Source organism: Parambassis ranga, chromosome 2, assembly GCF_900634625.1.
Source record: "Parambassis ranga chromosome 2, fParRan2.1, whole genome shotgun sequence".
Classification (NCBI taxonomy): Eukaryota; Metazoa; Chordata; class Actinopteri; family Ambassidae; genus Parambassis; species Parambassis ranga.
In genome coordinates this window covers 45,340,693-45,355,311 of record NC_041023.1, presented here as the reverse complement: position 1 = coordinate 45,355,311, position 14,619 = coordinate 45,340,693, and the positions used below count along the sequence as shown (strand labels likewise).

The following is a 14,619-nucleotide window of genomic DNA, read 5'->3' as shown; positions in this document are numbered from 1 at the left end:
TGTGTGTGTGATGGAGTGTATCATGCCTGTGTTTCAGACGTCCACCTGTGTGTGAGCATGTGAGATAATCTATAATTGAATTCCTGAGTTTAATGGGATTATCTTTGGGAGACGAGCAGCACATCGTCCTTGACATCCACCCGCCTGGTTAGCCACGGGTGAGCGAGTAATAGAAAGAGATGAAGAGGAGGAGAGGAAGTGGAGGAAAGAGAGCAGCGAGGAGATCAAAGTGTGATGAAACGCCTGTGAGTGGAGGCCGTCCGGGGGGAAGGGGGAGCGGAGAAGTGCCTTGCATGGTAATTATCTCATTTTCTGCAGCATTACCACTGAAGGTCGACCGGCCCCCCTCCCCCCCCCCCCCCCCTCGGGAGCTCCCACTCCACCCACAGGACGCCAAAACAAACACCGTTACAGACGTGTTACAGAGGGGCCATGTTGTCCTGCCACATGTTATCCCATTACTCAGATTCCTCAAGTTTTAATTTGTATGACTGAATGAGTTAATCATCCCATAAACACACACACATATATAAAGGAGGGAGAGGACGGGGCACAGAATGCCATGACACCGTCAGGCTGTTTAAAAATGGCTCTGTACTGTAAGCACTGCAGTCTGCACTTCAGCTCCCTCTGGTGGACACAGAGGATCGATTGCATCAGTCTGGAGTGCTCATCAATGCACTATAATCTATATTAAGTAATGGTCCAAACACAAACAGGGTCCAAACACAAACAGGGTCCAAACACAAACAGGGTCACACAAACAGGGTCCAAACACAAACAGGGTCCAAACAGGGTCCAAACACAAACAGGGTCCAAACAGGGTCCAAACACGAACAGGGTCCAAACATAAACAGGGTCCAAACACAAACAGGGTCCAAACACAAACAGGGTCACACAAACAGGGTCCAAACACAAACAGGGTCACACAAACAGGGTCCAAACACAAACAGGGTCCAAACAGGGTCCAAACACAAACAGGGTCCAAACAGGGTCCAAACACAAACAGGGTCCAAACACAAACAGGGTCCAAACAGGGTCCAAACACAAACAGGGTCCAAACACAAACAGGGTCCAAACACAAACAGGGTCCAAACATAAACAGGGTCCAAACAGGGTCCAAACACGAACAGGGTCCAAACATAAACAGGGTCCAAACACAAACAGGGTCCAAACAGGGTCCAAACACAAACAGGGTCCAAACACAAACAGGGTCACACAAACAGGGTCCAAACACAAACAGGGTCACACAAACAGGGTCCAAACACAAACAGGGTCCAAACACAAACAGGGTCCAAACATAAACAGGGTCCAAACAGGGTCCAAACACAAACAGGGTCCAAACATAAACAGGGTCCAAACACAAACAGGGTCCAAACATAAACAGGGTCCAAATACAAACAGGGTCCAAACACAAACAGGGTCCAAACACGAACAGGGTCCAAACATAAACAGGGTCCAAACACCTTAGGTAACTTTGGCTTTTTTTTTTCTTCAACATGTACCAACGATAATAAAATAAAATAAAATAAAATAAAATAAAATAAAATAAAATAAAATAAAATAAAATAAAATCTCTATTTATATATTTATTAAAAATAGAAACAAATGTTTTAATTTTACAAAATAATTTTCTACAAAAAGACTCAAAAATTAAATTGTTATGACAAAAACATTAAATGTCTTCAATAAAAAAAACTAGAACAGGGAAGTTAAACTGCAGGAAACTTTCTGATCATACAAAATACCATATTCGTAGGAACCTGAACGCAACACCAGTCGTATTCCTTACTTCCGCACTGACGGGGGACGGTAGGTTTACGGGAGGCACCTGAACGCAGCATTCTTCATTTCCAGCACTCCAGCGGCAGCGACGAGGTAAGAAGCTGTCAGTGTCACAAACTGTGATTTAACCACGACAAAGAGCGCAACATCCACGGAAAGACGGCAGCTTTAGGTAGAAAAGGGCTTCCCGTAGCACACCCTGTCACTGTTAGCCTGCTGGCAGCTAACTGCGCTAACCGGCAGCTGTCAAAACAAACGGTTTCCTTTAGCTAACTTTAAGCTAGCGCGGCTGTTAAATCTCTGCCTAAAGTTACCGGTGTAAGTTTTTCTTCTTGTTTCATTAATCAAAGCGGTTCTAACACCGGGTTTTAATACAACAGCTACACGTAGAGCAAAACGTTGTTGTTTTGTGGTGTATATTGATTGCGAAACCCGTTTAATCAGGTCGTTTTTGTTGTGGGTGGGGGTCTGGCGGATGTAACTTCACCTTATTAGCTTCGCAGCGTAGCTAACGTTAGCTAGCTTAGCCGGACGGAACTTTTTCAGTGTTTTTAACAATTGCTTTTAAATAAAAGCCGTGAAGAGGCGCAGACGTTAAGTTTGATGTGTTGAAGTCTTTAAAAGCACACACTGGCTGATGGACCGGGCCTGTCTCAGTGTGCTTTCTTAGCTAATCGCTCAGCTTTCGATGCGGAAGTGACTAAAAAACGGTTCAGCCTGCTGGAACACTGAATGGAAATGTGTTTTAAATGTGTGTTAATGGCTGTTATATTCTCCCAGACTCACATGTGTGAGATTTTAATTCACTAAACATGAGTAAAGTCGGTTTTATGTTGGATAATATAAATCAATAAATTAAATAATCACAATAAAATCCATGTTGTCAACGGTGTAACCGGCAGATATGAGTGAACATTAAACACCTGATGTGTGATTGTTATTATTGTTTAAATTGTCTCAATGAGTCAAAACTTAGGCCCCGTTCACACTGGGGAAAAAAATGTGGCTTAAGCAGGATTTGGCCGCATCCAGATCAATCCAGATGTGAGTGTGAACACCTCCAATCCAGCTGAATCCAGTTTGATTTCAAGCCTGCTAGATCCACCCACGAGAGGTGGATCTAGCAGGATTGGCTCAAATGTGGCTCAGGTGTGAACGCAAATGTGGCTAGCGAATCCGGCTAGCCACATTATTAGCCATATTACGAGGTGCCACCTAGTGGTTTGGAGGACAGCAAACACGCTGGATGAAGCCGGATTGAGTGCGGACACAAGTGTGTGCTAGCCAGATTTGAACCAGGTCTGAACACATCCAGCTTAGGCCCCGTTCACACTGGAGAAAGTCATTCCAGCTAGAGTAGGATTGAGCCCAGAGAGCCTTTAAGCTGGATGTGTTCAGACCTATTTTCAAATCTGGCTAGCACACACTTGTGTCCACACTCAATCCGGCTTCATCCAGCGTGTTTGCTGTCCTCCAAACCACTAGGTGGCGCCTCGTAATATGGCTAATAATGTGGCTAGCCGGATTCGCTAGCCACATTTGCGTTCACACCTGAGCCACATTTGAGACAATCCTGCTAGATCCACCTCTCGAGGGTGGATCTAGCCGGCTTGAAATCAAACTGGATTCAGCTGGATTGGAGGTGTTCACACTCGGAAAAAAAACACATCTGGATTGATCTGGATGCGGCCAAATCCTGCTTAAGCCACATTTTTTTCCCCAGTGTGAACGGGGCCTTTGATTTCAAGCCGGCTAGATCCACCCACGAGAGGTGGATCTAGCAGGATTGGCTCAAATGTGGCTCAGGTGTGAACGCAAATGTGGCTAGCGAATCCGGCTAGCCACATTATTAGCCATATTACGAGGTGCCACCTAGTGGTTTGGAGGACAGCAAATACGCTGGATGAAGCCGGATTGAGTGCGGACACAAGTGTGTGCTAGCCAGATTTGAACCAGGTCTGAACACATCCAGCTTAAAGGCTGTCTGGGCTCAATCCTACTCTAGCTGGAATGACTTTCTCCAGTGTGAACGGGGCCTTCAACTAGATTTTATTAAGACAATAACATTTCTCCTTGTCCCATGTGTTTGAACAACTTTCATATCCCTCGCTGATCTTCAGATCTGCGGCCGTGTCCTATTGAAAATGTTAATGTTTAATTTAAATACACAGCTGGATCAGTATTAAAAGTGACCTCTGAAGACGTTGACCATCCATGATGGTGATACACAGCAAACTAAAGCCGTGCATTAGACCGGGCTGCCGCTGATTATCCAGAATTGTCTGCATGTGTCTGGGAATTATCGCTGCAGAACCAACCGATCCTCCTGACATAACTGGTGTCATCATCGCTGCAGATGACCGGCCACCTTCCCCCTGACTCATCGGTGCTCGGCTGAATGCTGCCGCAGCTGCCAAACGGCTCAGACAAAGAGCCAGTGATGAAGTGGCAGCCCATAGCCCTTTACCATTGTCCCTCTTAATGAAGCAGCAGCCTGGGTATGCCAGCCGCTCGGCGTCTGGGGTGGTCACAGGTTCTCCGGCCAGTGTGTGACGGCTGTGGTGTTCCAGTCAGGCTGCAGGTTGTTTACATGTAGCTGAAACGCACAAGACGAGGAAAAGAAGCTCAGGAATGTAATTCCGTCGCTCTCAGACCGTCAGCTGTCTTGTCAAAGATCTACTCAGATATCAGTCTGTGAGATGTAGTTTACTCTACAGGTTTTTCCTGACTGTTACCTTATTGGACAGAAATGTTATCAATCAGTAAACACATCTGTCATCAAAGACGAGGTTATTTCCAGTTCCTCATTCTCCTCCTCCTCACCCCTCCGGTGTTTGTCTTCTTCCTCCTCAGATGCAGACCATAAAGTGTGTGGTGGTGGGTGATGGTGCGGTGGGAAAAACCTGCCTGCTCATCTCCTACACAACCAACAAGTTTCCCTCCGAATACGTCCCCACGGTGAGTAATAACACGAGCACATCGCCAGAGAGAGAGAGAGAGAGTCACACAGGAAGTCATATTTGTTTATACCATCAGGACTGAACTATGATAAATAGAGCTGCGGGGGTTAGCCTAGCTTAGCCAGAGCACTGGAAATAAGAGGAACAGTAGTTTGAAAAATGAAGTTGTTTGTTAGACCGCTCAGGGTGTGATGGCGTGAGGGGGAGGCGCTCAGGCACACATGGGGGGCGGTAGTCACTCATCACAACGACACACAAACTTTGCTCATTTGAACATGATATAAGATGCAACAATGTGTTTTTCTTGTGATTGATTACATCGTCGCCTGGGCGGGTTCGCCACCTTCCTGAAGGAGCGTGTGCCGCATGCGTGCTGCCTAAGATCTTAGGTCGATCTTAGGGACGTCCTGTGCTCTGAGGCTCCAAGGAAGCTCTGCAGTTGGGTCTGTAGCAGCATCATTTGCAGTTGAACACAGTGAAGGCGGACTTGGAGATCCGCTTCAGGGACCTTGATCCATTAGATGTCCCTGAATGGGTGAGAGAGGATGCGTCCAGCAGTGATGCCACAATACAGGAAAGCCTCAGTGACCTCCAAAATGAGGAGGAGGAGGAGGAGGAGGCCAAGGCAGCGTTCTGCATCTCTGGCTGGGCTGCATGGTCTGACTCTTCCTCTGTCGTGGGAGAAGACCCGTCTTCTGCTTCTGGCTTTTCTTGCGTCCTACCTCTTCGAGCAGGGGTTCAGCCAAGCTCTGTACTTGCAGACAGAAGTACCACAACCGTGCCCTCAGACTGAAACTGACATCTCTGTGTGCAGCAGTTAAGAAGCCACCGAGCACAGCTTCACTCTGACTCCAGCCCCTTTTTCTAAATAGGTGAATTTCCAGTTAAATGTCCAGTTTATCGACAGAAGTTCTTCTTTGCTTGAATCTTGTTAGGCTCCTGTAAATAAATACAGGCTGACGCTGCCCTCTTGTCCTCCACCTTCAGTTAATAATAGGTCTGTGCATGTTGTTACTGGCCAATATTCAGGGGTTGATGTTAAACACGTGTAAATACATACAGTGCTTTCTCATGAAGAGGTGAGCTGGTGTATCTGCAGGCTTATTCGTGGTTTCCCTGTGCTTCCTGTCTGACGTTTAGAAGTGTGGTGTGACACTGAAGCTGCCTCTGAAGCAGAATGTGGTCCTGCACACTCTGACAGGCGGAAAACAGCTGGCTGGCTGCTGACGGACAGGTCTGTCCACTCTGGTGTGTAACTCTGCTGCTGGTGCCGTGTCCGTCCGTCAGTCAGCACAGTAGGATCAGAGGAAGCCACAGTGCTGCCTCAGCTTTATCTTCATCTTCCTGCCCGTCTGTCACCTTCCTCCTCCTCATTCTCACTCTTTAAGTCTGTAATGTTATATAGTCTGTCTGAGATCTCTCTCTCTCTGGGACTTGTTGCTGTTGTAGGTGAAATATCGGCAGCAGAGGACCGTATATGTCCTTAAAAACTGTGTGTAAAGTCACAAATGCATCTGTTTTTGCAACCATAAACAGGATCTTTGATCCACTTTCTACTTTTTAAGTTACAATAATGACAGTAAGCCTTTTCACAGCCTCCGGGCTTCTTCACATGTTGGTCAGTCAGCAGCGATCATTCCGTTTTTTTATTGCTTATTGTTCTATTGTTTATTCTGCATATGCACCATCCGCTTCCTGCCTGCATTTCTCTATTGTTGGTAACTGCACATCAGCACCGGAGCTTTATGGTTGCAGCTTTGAGTGGTTGCACTTAACCCCGCCGCCTCTGGAGTTTATGGACCAAAACATGTTTGCTCTGAAGTCGTGTTGTTGTCTGTAGTTGATGTGAGAAGATGACACACAGCTGCCGTTCAGTCGCTGTGTTGATGATGAGTGATTTCTCTTCAGAGCTGCATCTTCTTGTTATTTCCTGTCAGTCAGGGGACAAAAAAAAAAAACCACCATCAGAATCGGCTCCTGCAGGAAGTCTCCCCTCAGAACAGCTCGATTATCAGAATCTAACGTCTTTATACAGAGGGACTTTATATGGGAGTTTGTTCCATGCTTCTTGTCGCTGCTGTGGCTGTTTCCAGCAGGTTCTGCTCTCTGAGCTGCATCTGAACACATTAGAGAGAGAGAGAGAGAGAGAGACAATGAGCATGTCTGTTTTACTGAAATATGTTCTTGTCGTGTCTCAACGTATCACACACAGCTTCTGTCTAAACTTGAACTGACTTCGGTGTGTGTGTGTGTGTGTGTGTCTTGGATGCATGTTTGTAATACAGGGTGTAGTTTCCTCTGCCTCTGGCTACATCCTCCACTTTATCTGGAGCTTGTCTGTACATTCATTTGACGCCGCACAGTGTCGGGCTGCAGACTGTGTTCAACACTCCCTGCTTCAGTCCAGGTCCACGGTCGCAGGGCCGGGGTGAGCGGGCGTGTTGGGACGGCTTGTTACGCCACACGGCAGCAGCCTGAAGGTACAGGAGTGATGAAACAGGAGTAGGAGGAGTGAGAAGCGTGTTTACCTGAGCCCAGATAACAGATACAGATGTGTGAAGCTGATCTAACGCTCGACACTGACACTCGTGTCTGTGTTGTGTAACGTGTTTGACCTTTGACTTGTGCAAGATGGAAAAAAGGTGAATCTGTGTCTGTAAGTGATGATCCTCAAGTCAGACAAACAGATGCTAGAGTTTCTTCTGCACATGTGGGTCATAGATCATTAGACTTAAGGGCTGATTAACCCCGTATTGTCTGTCGTTAACCGTAGTGTGTGCTGTGTGTCTGTCACGAGGTTCTTCCACATGAGACGCACACTTCCTGTTTTGTTTTGAGCATGTTTTTCTCACATTTCTGTTTCCTTTTCTTCACTTCCTTATTCCTGCTCTCACCCCTTTACCCCTCACCCCTCACTCCTCACCCCTCTGCCTCACCCAGGTGTTCGACAACTATGCCGTGACAGTGATGATCGGTGGGGAGCCATACACTCTGGGACTGTTTGACACTGCAGGTAAAGATAAAACCTTCCAGCTGCAGAGCGCTGTGAGGGTTCTGCTGTTAGTCTAAGTGTTTGTGCGTCTCCCCCTGCAGGTCAGGAGGACTACGACAGACTGCGACCCCTGAGCTACCCTCAGACGGACGTCTTCCTCGTCTGCTTCTCTGTCGTGTCGCCCTCCTCCTTCGAGAACGTCAGAGAGAAGGTTTGTGTGGTTGGACTGCGTCGTGTTAGTTCAAGGCTAATTTCATGCGCCTGACCTCGTCCTTTTCTTCCATCAGTGGGTGCCAGAGATTTCACACCACTGCCCGCGGACCCCCTTCCTGCTGGTCGGGACTCAGGTGGATCTGAGAGATGACAGTAACACTCTGGAGAAACTGGCCAAGAACAAACAGCGAGCGCTGACCTGCGAGAGCGGAGAGAAGCTGGCCCGCGAGCTCAAGGCCGTCAAATACGTGGAGTGTTCGGCTCTTACGCAGGTATGAGAAGGGAAAACCAGGCCCGTAGAGGGCGCTGTGAGGGTGTGATCGTAAGATTAAATAATCATTTAGTCCTCAGATATAAATCTCTCTCACTCGTGGTGCGTCACGCCACTAAACTTTATTTATATCATTTGTATATCTGGTTCCATTCATTGTGGTCTGTCTCGAGAGCGCCCCCCTGTGGAACAGGAAGTTCTGTCCGTGTAGAAACTCTCTGTGATCATGCTGGCGTCATGTGTGTCTTCTCAGAGAGGACTAAAGAACGTGTTTGATGAGGCCATCCTGGCGGCTCTGGAGCCTCCAGACAACAAACCCAAGAAGCGCTGCATCCTGCTATAGACGAAGAGGAGGAAGAGGAGGAGTAGGAGGAGGAAGACACAGCCCGGAGGGGTTACTGAGAGGGGAGGAAGAGGGGAGAGTGGGGGTGTGATTGTGGACGAGGCAGACACATGTTTTAACAGTGCCTTCAGCCATAGTGACTTAACTTGTGGGGCGTGGCGCTTGATCCCTCATCGTGGCGGCGTTAATATGACTAACACGTTTGAACAGCACTCCTCGCTAAATAACCAGGAAATGAGGTTTTAATAACGGCAGGAAGCAGAATGAGCAATAGAAAGGCTTCGACACACAGCGGACGAGTCACGATGACGGTAAAATGTATGTAAAATGTGTAAAACTATCAAAAATAAAAAAAAAAAAGCTAGTCTGTGGCGTTGAATAGATCACGTTTCACTGCAGCCTTCACTTCTTTCCTCCATGTGCCGGCGCCTCCACCTGGGTGTGGTGGGTTTTGTGTGTGTGTTTCTGGTATTTCCACAATGTTTTCTGTAGAAACACAAACAGCGCAAGCAGCAGTTAAAAGTGCCTCAAAGTGTGTGTGTGTGTGTGTGTGCTGCGAACCCGACGATCCAAACGTATCGTGAGAAATTTAAAGAATTAAATCACCACCGCACATACCGCCTCGTGTCTGTGTGTGTGTCTGTGTGTGTGTGTGTGTGTGTGTGTGTGTGTGTGTGTGTGTCTGACGCAGACCTTTAAACAAGAAAAGACACACGGACAAAACAGCAGGCTGCCAGGTCGCTGAAACAACACAGGAAGTGTTTCCAGGGGGAACACAGAGGTGACGGACACGCCGGCCGTTCAGTGCGCTCTTAACTCAACTTCCTGCTTCTCATCAGTAGTTGTAAAAAAAAAAAAAAAAAAAATGAGCTGACGTTTAAATCATTGCTCGTAATTTGCTTGAAGATTCCAATGTTCTGATGGCGTCGCTGTTTTTAAGGCTCCCCTGGAAACATTTGTTTTTGTCTGTTGTTCCACTGCTTGAAGCTTGTTGTTGATGTTTGGATGTTTTTTCCTTGCTGAACAGAAAGAGGGCGCTGTCGTCAAAAGCAAACTCAGATTCCTCCTCTTCCTGGAGACGATCGATCGATGCCTTATCATAGCTTCAGACCAGTCAATCAAAGCATCTCACTGACCTCGGATCTGCCCGGGTGACATGTTTGGTTTGAAGTTTCCGCTCTTGCTTCTCTCTCTCTCTCCTCCTCGCCGAGTGCTCGCCTGTGTGACAGCGCCTCCTGGAGGCCTCACGGGGAACGCCGCTCAGTTTAAAGGCTCTGTGTGTTTTACTCCAGAGTGCCGTCTGTGACTTTTAATCATTTTAAATCGAATCAGAACAACAGAGTGGCTCTGACGGGGCCTTAAACTGAGCGTACGTCCCATTATTAAAACCACCTGAAATTCCACTTATTGTCTTATTTTTTCTATTGTTTCGGAGATGATGGGTTATTCTGATCATGTATGGATGATTACAAGTATTATATAGATATTTCTTTGCTCCTCATTGTTTCTTGGGGGCTGGTTTTTTGGACACTTTTTATTTCTTTTTAGATATTTTGACTCGACGGTTGAGTGCCAGCACTTTTGGAGCGAGTACTGCCGGCTTGGTTTTGACAAACTAAACTATTCTGATAGTAAACAAACATCATAACTGAAGCAATAACGACAGAGAAGAATCCTGCTCTGTGTGGAGAGGTGGATGTTGGAAGTGGTGGCTGTTTGGAAATAATAAAAGCAGTACTTGAATGCTTTGGCCTCATTTTGTTGTTTTTTTTTCTCTGCTTCCTGTTTTTGTCAAAAATGTAGATTTTAAATTAGTATTTCATTAAAAAAGGGGAAGAGAATCAGAACATGTACATTAAAAAAACATTTGATTTGTTGTTTTGTCTTTTCCGACAGTCCCTGAATGCATCATGTGACACACAGGCATCACATAGTTGTCATGGTAACGTGAGGTGTTCACACTAGCGCAGCGCAGAGTGTTGATCTGGAGTGAAACTGGTTTATAGACGGAGGTGTGAACAGGTAAACCAGGTGTGGAGCTGCTGCTGTAGCCATGACTCACGTTTGGCAGCTGGAGGGTTAACGCCCTTGCTTCCAGTGGACAGTAGGGGGAGCTGTGCCCCTGGTTTTGACAGGGGGGGGGGGCGTCTGTGGATACAGTATGTTAATGACCTGGGTTCATGTTCATGATTGGCAGTCTAAAATGGATCCTTCAGACCGACATGGAGGCTCGGAGCTCCTTTGTCTGACTGACGGCAGGACGCTGAGCCGCTTCCTGTCTTCTGCTCCCATCATGCATCTCTCTGTCCTCACCTCTCCTGCCGCCTTTCGTTTGACTCCACTTCCTTTCACAGCAGTTTCAAACCTCAGACCAGGAGCTGAATGGAGAGCAGGGAGTCAGTTCTATCAAAGATATGACTGAAAAGTGTGGATTATATTCACTCTGTGATTAGAGATTAAGATTATTTAATCCTAAATTCATTTTTTAGTCGATGCTTTGACCCTCTAGTGTCCCTCAGTCAGTCTCAGTGTGACCTTTGAACCTCTGCTTTAAAGATGGTTTTGTGTGTTTTAATCTTCCAGACTCAAAGTGTTGTTTTGTGTTGTCGTCACTTTCACTTTTACTTTGTGTGAATGAATCACTGCCAATTTATCGCCTTCGTGCGGCGGCCATCTTGTCTTGCTGCTGGTTCTGACACTTTGACTGCTGTCTGTCCCAAAGCGCCTCGCTCGCTCGCTCTCTTGCTGCTGCATATTATTGGATGTCCATCTGACCTCATTATAAGTGCGTTGCCATGGGCAACCAGAAGGGGGGGGGGAGAGAGAGAGAGAGTTGCATCATGGGATAGAAACCTGACCTCTCTTCTCTTTTTTTTTTCTTCTTCTTCTCTCAGAGAACACACACATGCACATGTGTACACACACACACACACACACACAGACACACACTAAACAAAGATACATTAGAGAGGAGAAGCAGTAAGTTAAGCCTCTTTATTGTGCGTCTGAACATTCAATGTAAAGACAAACACAGTGGACAGCATTGTTGAAGAAACACACTGTGTGTGTCTGTGTGTGTGTGTGTTGCTGTAAACAGTTTGCAAGTTTGTCTACACAACACAAGTTTCATGTTTGTCTTTGTAGTCGTGCCACACAGTTTTCACTGTGTGTGTGAATGTGTGTGTGTCTGTGTTTGTGCGTTGAGTCTAGTGTTGAAGTGTGGTGTCCGAGTTTTTGTGTGTTTTTATTTGCGTGTGTTGTGTCTGTGTGCATGTTTTGTGTCATTCATAAGAGTCAATTGTCGTCCTTGCATGTTGTGAGTCCAGCTCAGGTTTGTGTGTGTGATTTTGTGCAGTAGCCAAGTTTTTGTGTTCATTAATGTTTTGTGTAGTTTTGTGTGTTCATGTCTGTCCTCATGATTGTGTGTTTAAATGCCCATGTGCTGTGTATTTTGTGTATCTGCGTCTGTTGTGTGTCTGTTTTTGTGTTTGTATCTTAATTTTGTGCGCTTGTGTTTTTGTACATACCTACATGGTTTTTCTGTTTTAAGTGCGTCTTTGTGTCCACGCGTTACATCTTGTGTCTCTTTGTGATCGCTCTGTGTGCGTTGTGTACTTTCTTCTGCCTCCATTTTCTTGTTCATGTGTGTCATTATTTATAAGAAGTGTGTGTCTGGGTGTGTACATGTGGCTGCCTCTGTGTGTGTGTGTGTGGATGTATACCCCTGTAATTTTGTGTGTGTGTGTGTGGGAGGTGTATATATGTGCCAATGTGTGTGTCGAATTTTGTGTGTTTATTTATGTATGAATGGAGCATTATGTGCAGACACACAGCTGTGTGTGTGTCCATGTATACAGTGAATCACACACACACACACACACACTCTGCCTTCATCTCTGACATAACTGGTTACCATGCATACTGTGCGACTCTGAGTATTATGGGGTGTTCTTTGTTTTGTCACGACGTGCCCTGGTATGGAATAGGAGGGGGGAGGGGAACTGTGTGTGTCTGTGTGTGTGCGCGAGTGTGCACGAATGTGTGTGCGTGGAGGTAGGGTGCACACGTGTGTGTGAGGGGGAGGTATATGTGTGTTTTGGTGTGTGTGAAGACTGGGGGGGGTTCAGGGAAAGGGTGTGTGTGTGTGAAACGAAGGACTGGGTGGGGGTTGGGTGTGTGTGTGTGTGTGTGTGTGCGCGAGCTTATAATGTGTGCATGCGGGAGTGAGCGAGTGCACGTGTTTCAGAGGAGGTGAGATAAAATGGCGGCTGGTGTGTGCGTGCATGCGGCCTGTGAGCCTGCAGGGAAGTTTACTTTTGTTTCTATGGACCCGGCGGTCCGAGCGCTGTCTCATCATGTGTTGTTTGTGTTGTTTGTGTTGCTCTGAAGCAAAGTGGATGACAACACAATCATTAAACACACAGACACACACACACAGCTGTGTGTTTGTAGGGCTTACTTCCACTGATCGGTAAAACTTTTCTGCCTGGTTCCTGCTCTCATCAGGATCAGTTCCTCCGCAGTCCTGAGCGCACATCGTGTTGTCGCCAGCAGGGGGTCAACAGGTATGGCCGATTACGAAAATCGTGTTTTTTCTGGCCGTGTAGCTGAATTAAACGTTTTGTTTTCCAGAGCTGCTGATGGAAAAAGTGAAGGAGTGACCCATCCCGCTTCCTCCTTACTATCTCTGACAGCTCATGCAGAGTAGGGACAAAACATTTCAAAATGGCCGCTGCCAGCGCAACACGACCGCATCCTGGAGCGTTTCACTGAATTTCAATGTACGTGTTTTGTATTAGCACTTTGTCCGTGCTTTGTTTTCATCGGTCTACCGAGCAGCAACGTTCAGGTCCGACAAACACACCGATGATGCTAACATGCTAACAAGTGGCTAAGTGGGACTACAGACGATGTCATTAAAGGTCATCCAGGTGTTTGTGCTGTAGAAGAGGTCAGAGCGGTGGTGGTCATGTGACTGTGCGGTAGCTGGTTGATAATTTAGCATTAGCCTTTTAACGTATTTAGGCGTCAGTCTTTTATCCTGCTAAATAAAACCTGTAAGGACCAATCAGATGCTAACTTCCTGGTTCGAACTGCTCTGTGTTAGCATTAGACCTTGATGTGTTCGTCTGTAAATAGGTCGACCTATATTTGGTAATTTTAACTCTGTTTGTTGTTGTTTAACCCCATTTATTTTATTTATACGTCTGTATGTGTGACACTGAGGTGAGACGTGCATCGCCTTTGAATCGTTGCTGTCAGGGATCACTCGCTGTCACTTCCTCCTCTCGCCCCCTCGCTTCCTGTCTCCTCTTCACTGTCAGAATCTTCGTCCACATACGTTCGTCTGTACAGTGAATAAAAACGTGTTTGACCTCTGGTTGCGACACACACTTGCATCACTTCCCCTGTGAAAATGGACTGAGGTGTTTCCCTGTTCGTCAGCTGTGTGTTGACTCTGTGACTCCTGACCCGCCTCTGACTCAGCACACCTTCGTCCATGCATCCATCCATCCTTTGTCCTCGCAGACGACTCTTCATCGCCGCCGCTCCTCTCCCTCGCCGTGCATCTTCTCCACCCTCCCCCACCCGTCTCCTCTCCTTGACTGTGGACACAGTGTTCATGTGTGCATTTGGAGAGGTGGAAGTGGGGTGGGTGTGGGGTGGTGAACATCCCATAATCACCAATCAGAGGGATTTGGTGGGGGCAGTTGTCATGGAAACCTCGTGCACAGCTCCTGATGCCCCTCCCACCACCACCTCTGCCACATTCACAGAATTCTACATCTCATAATGATAATTATATCATTTCTGAGGCCAAACAGAGGAGTTGGAGTTGGAGTTGGAGTGGGTGGGGGTGGGTGGGGTTCACAGACCATAATAGTGCTTCTGTGCTGTGCTGCTGGTTGCCATGGAGATAAGCTGAGGGAGGAGGAGGAGGAGGGGGGGGTCAGATTACTGTGTAAGTCAAAATGCATACCATAATACTTCTGGACTCCCCTCCTCCTCCACCCACCCCCATCCTCCTCCTCCTCCTCCACCTATCCTGCCCTGC

The 14,619-nt window shown here is 47.0% G+C and overlaps 1 protein-coding gene across 1 annotated transcript; it reads left to right on the top strand.

The window, feature by feature from the left end:
• Window positions 1-1,778: 1,778 nt before the first annotated feature.
• LOC114450059 (cell division control protein 42 homolog) lies at window positions 1,779-10,307 on the top strand. Its single transcript, XM_028427968.1, has 6 exons — window positions 1,779-1,878; window positions 4,639-4,743; window positions 7,686-7,758; window positions 7,839-7,948; window positions 8,025-8,222; window positions 8,475-10,307. Exons 2-6 carry the CDS (start codon window positions 4,639-4,641, stop codon window positions 8,562-8,564), a joined length of 576 nt encoding a protein of 191 aa, XP_028283769.1. The 5' UTR covers window positions 1,779-1,878; the 3' UTR covers window positions 8,565-10,307.
• Window positions 10,308-14,619: the final 4,312 nt, after the last annotated feature.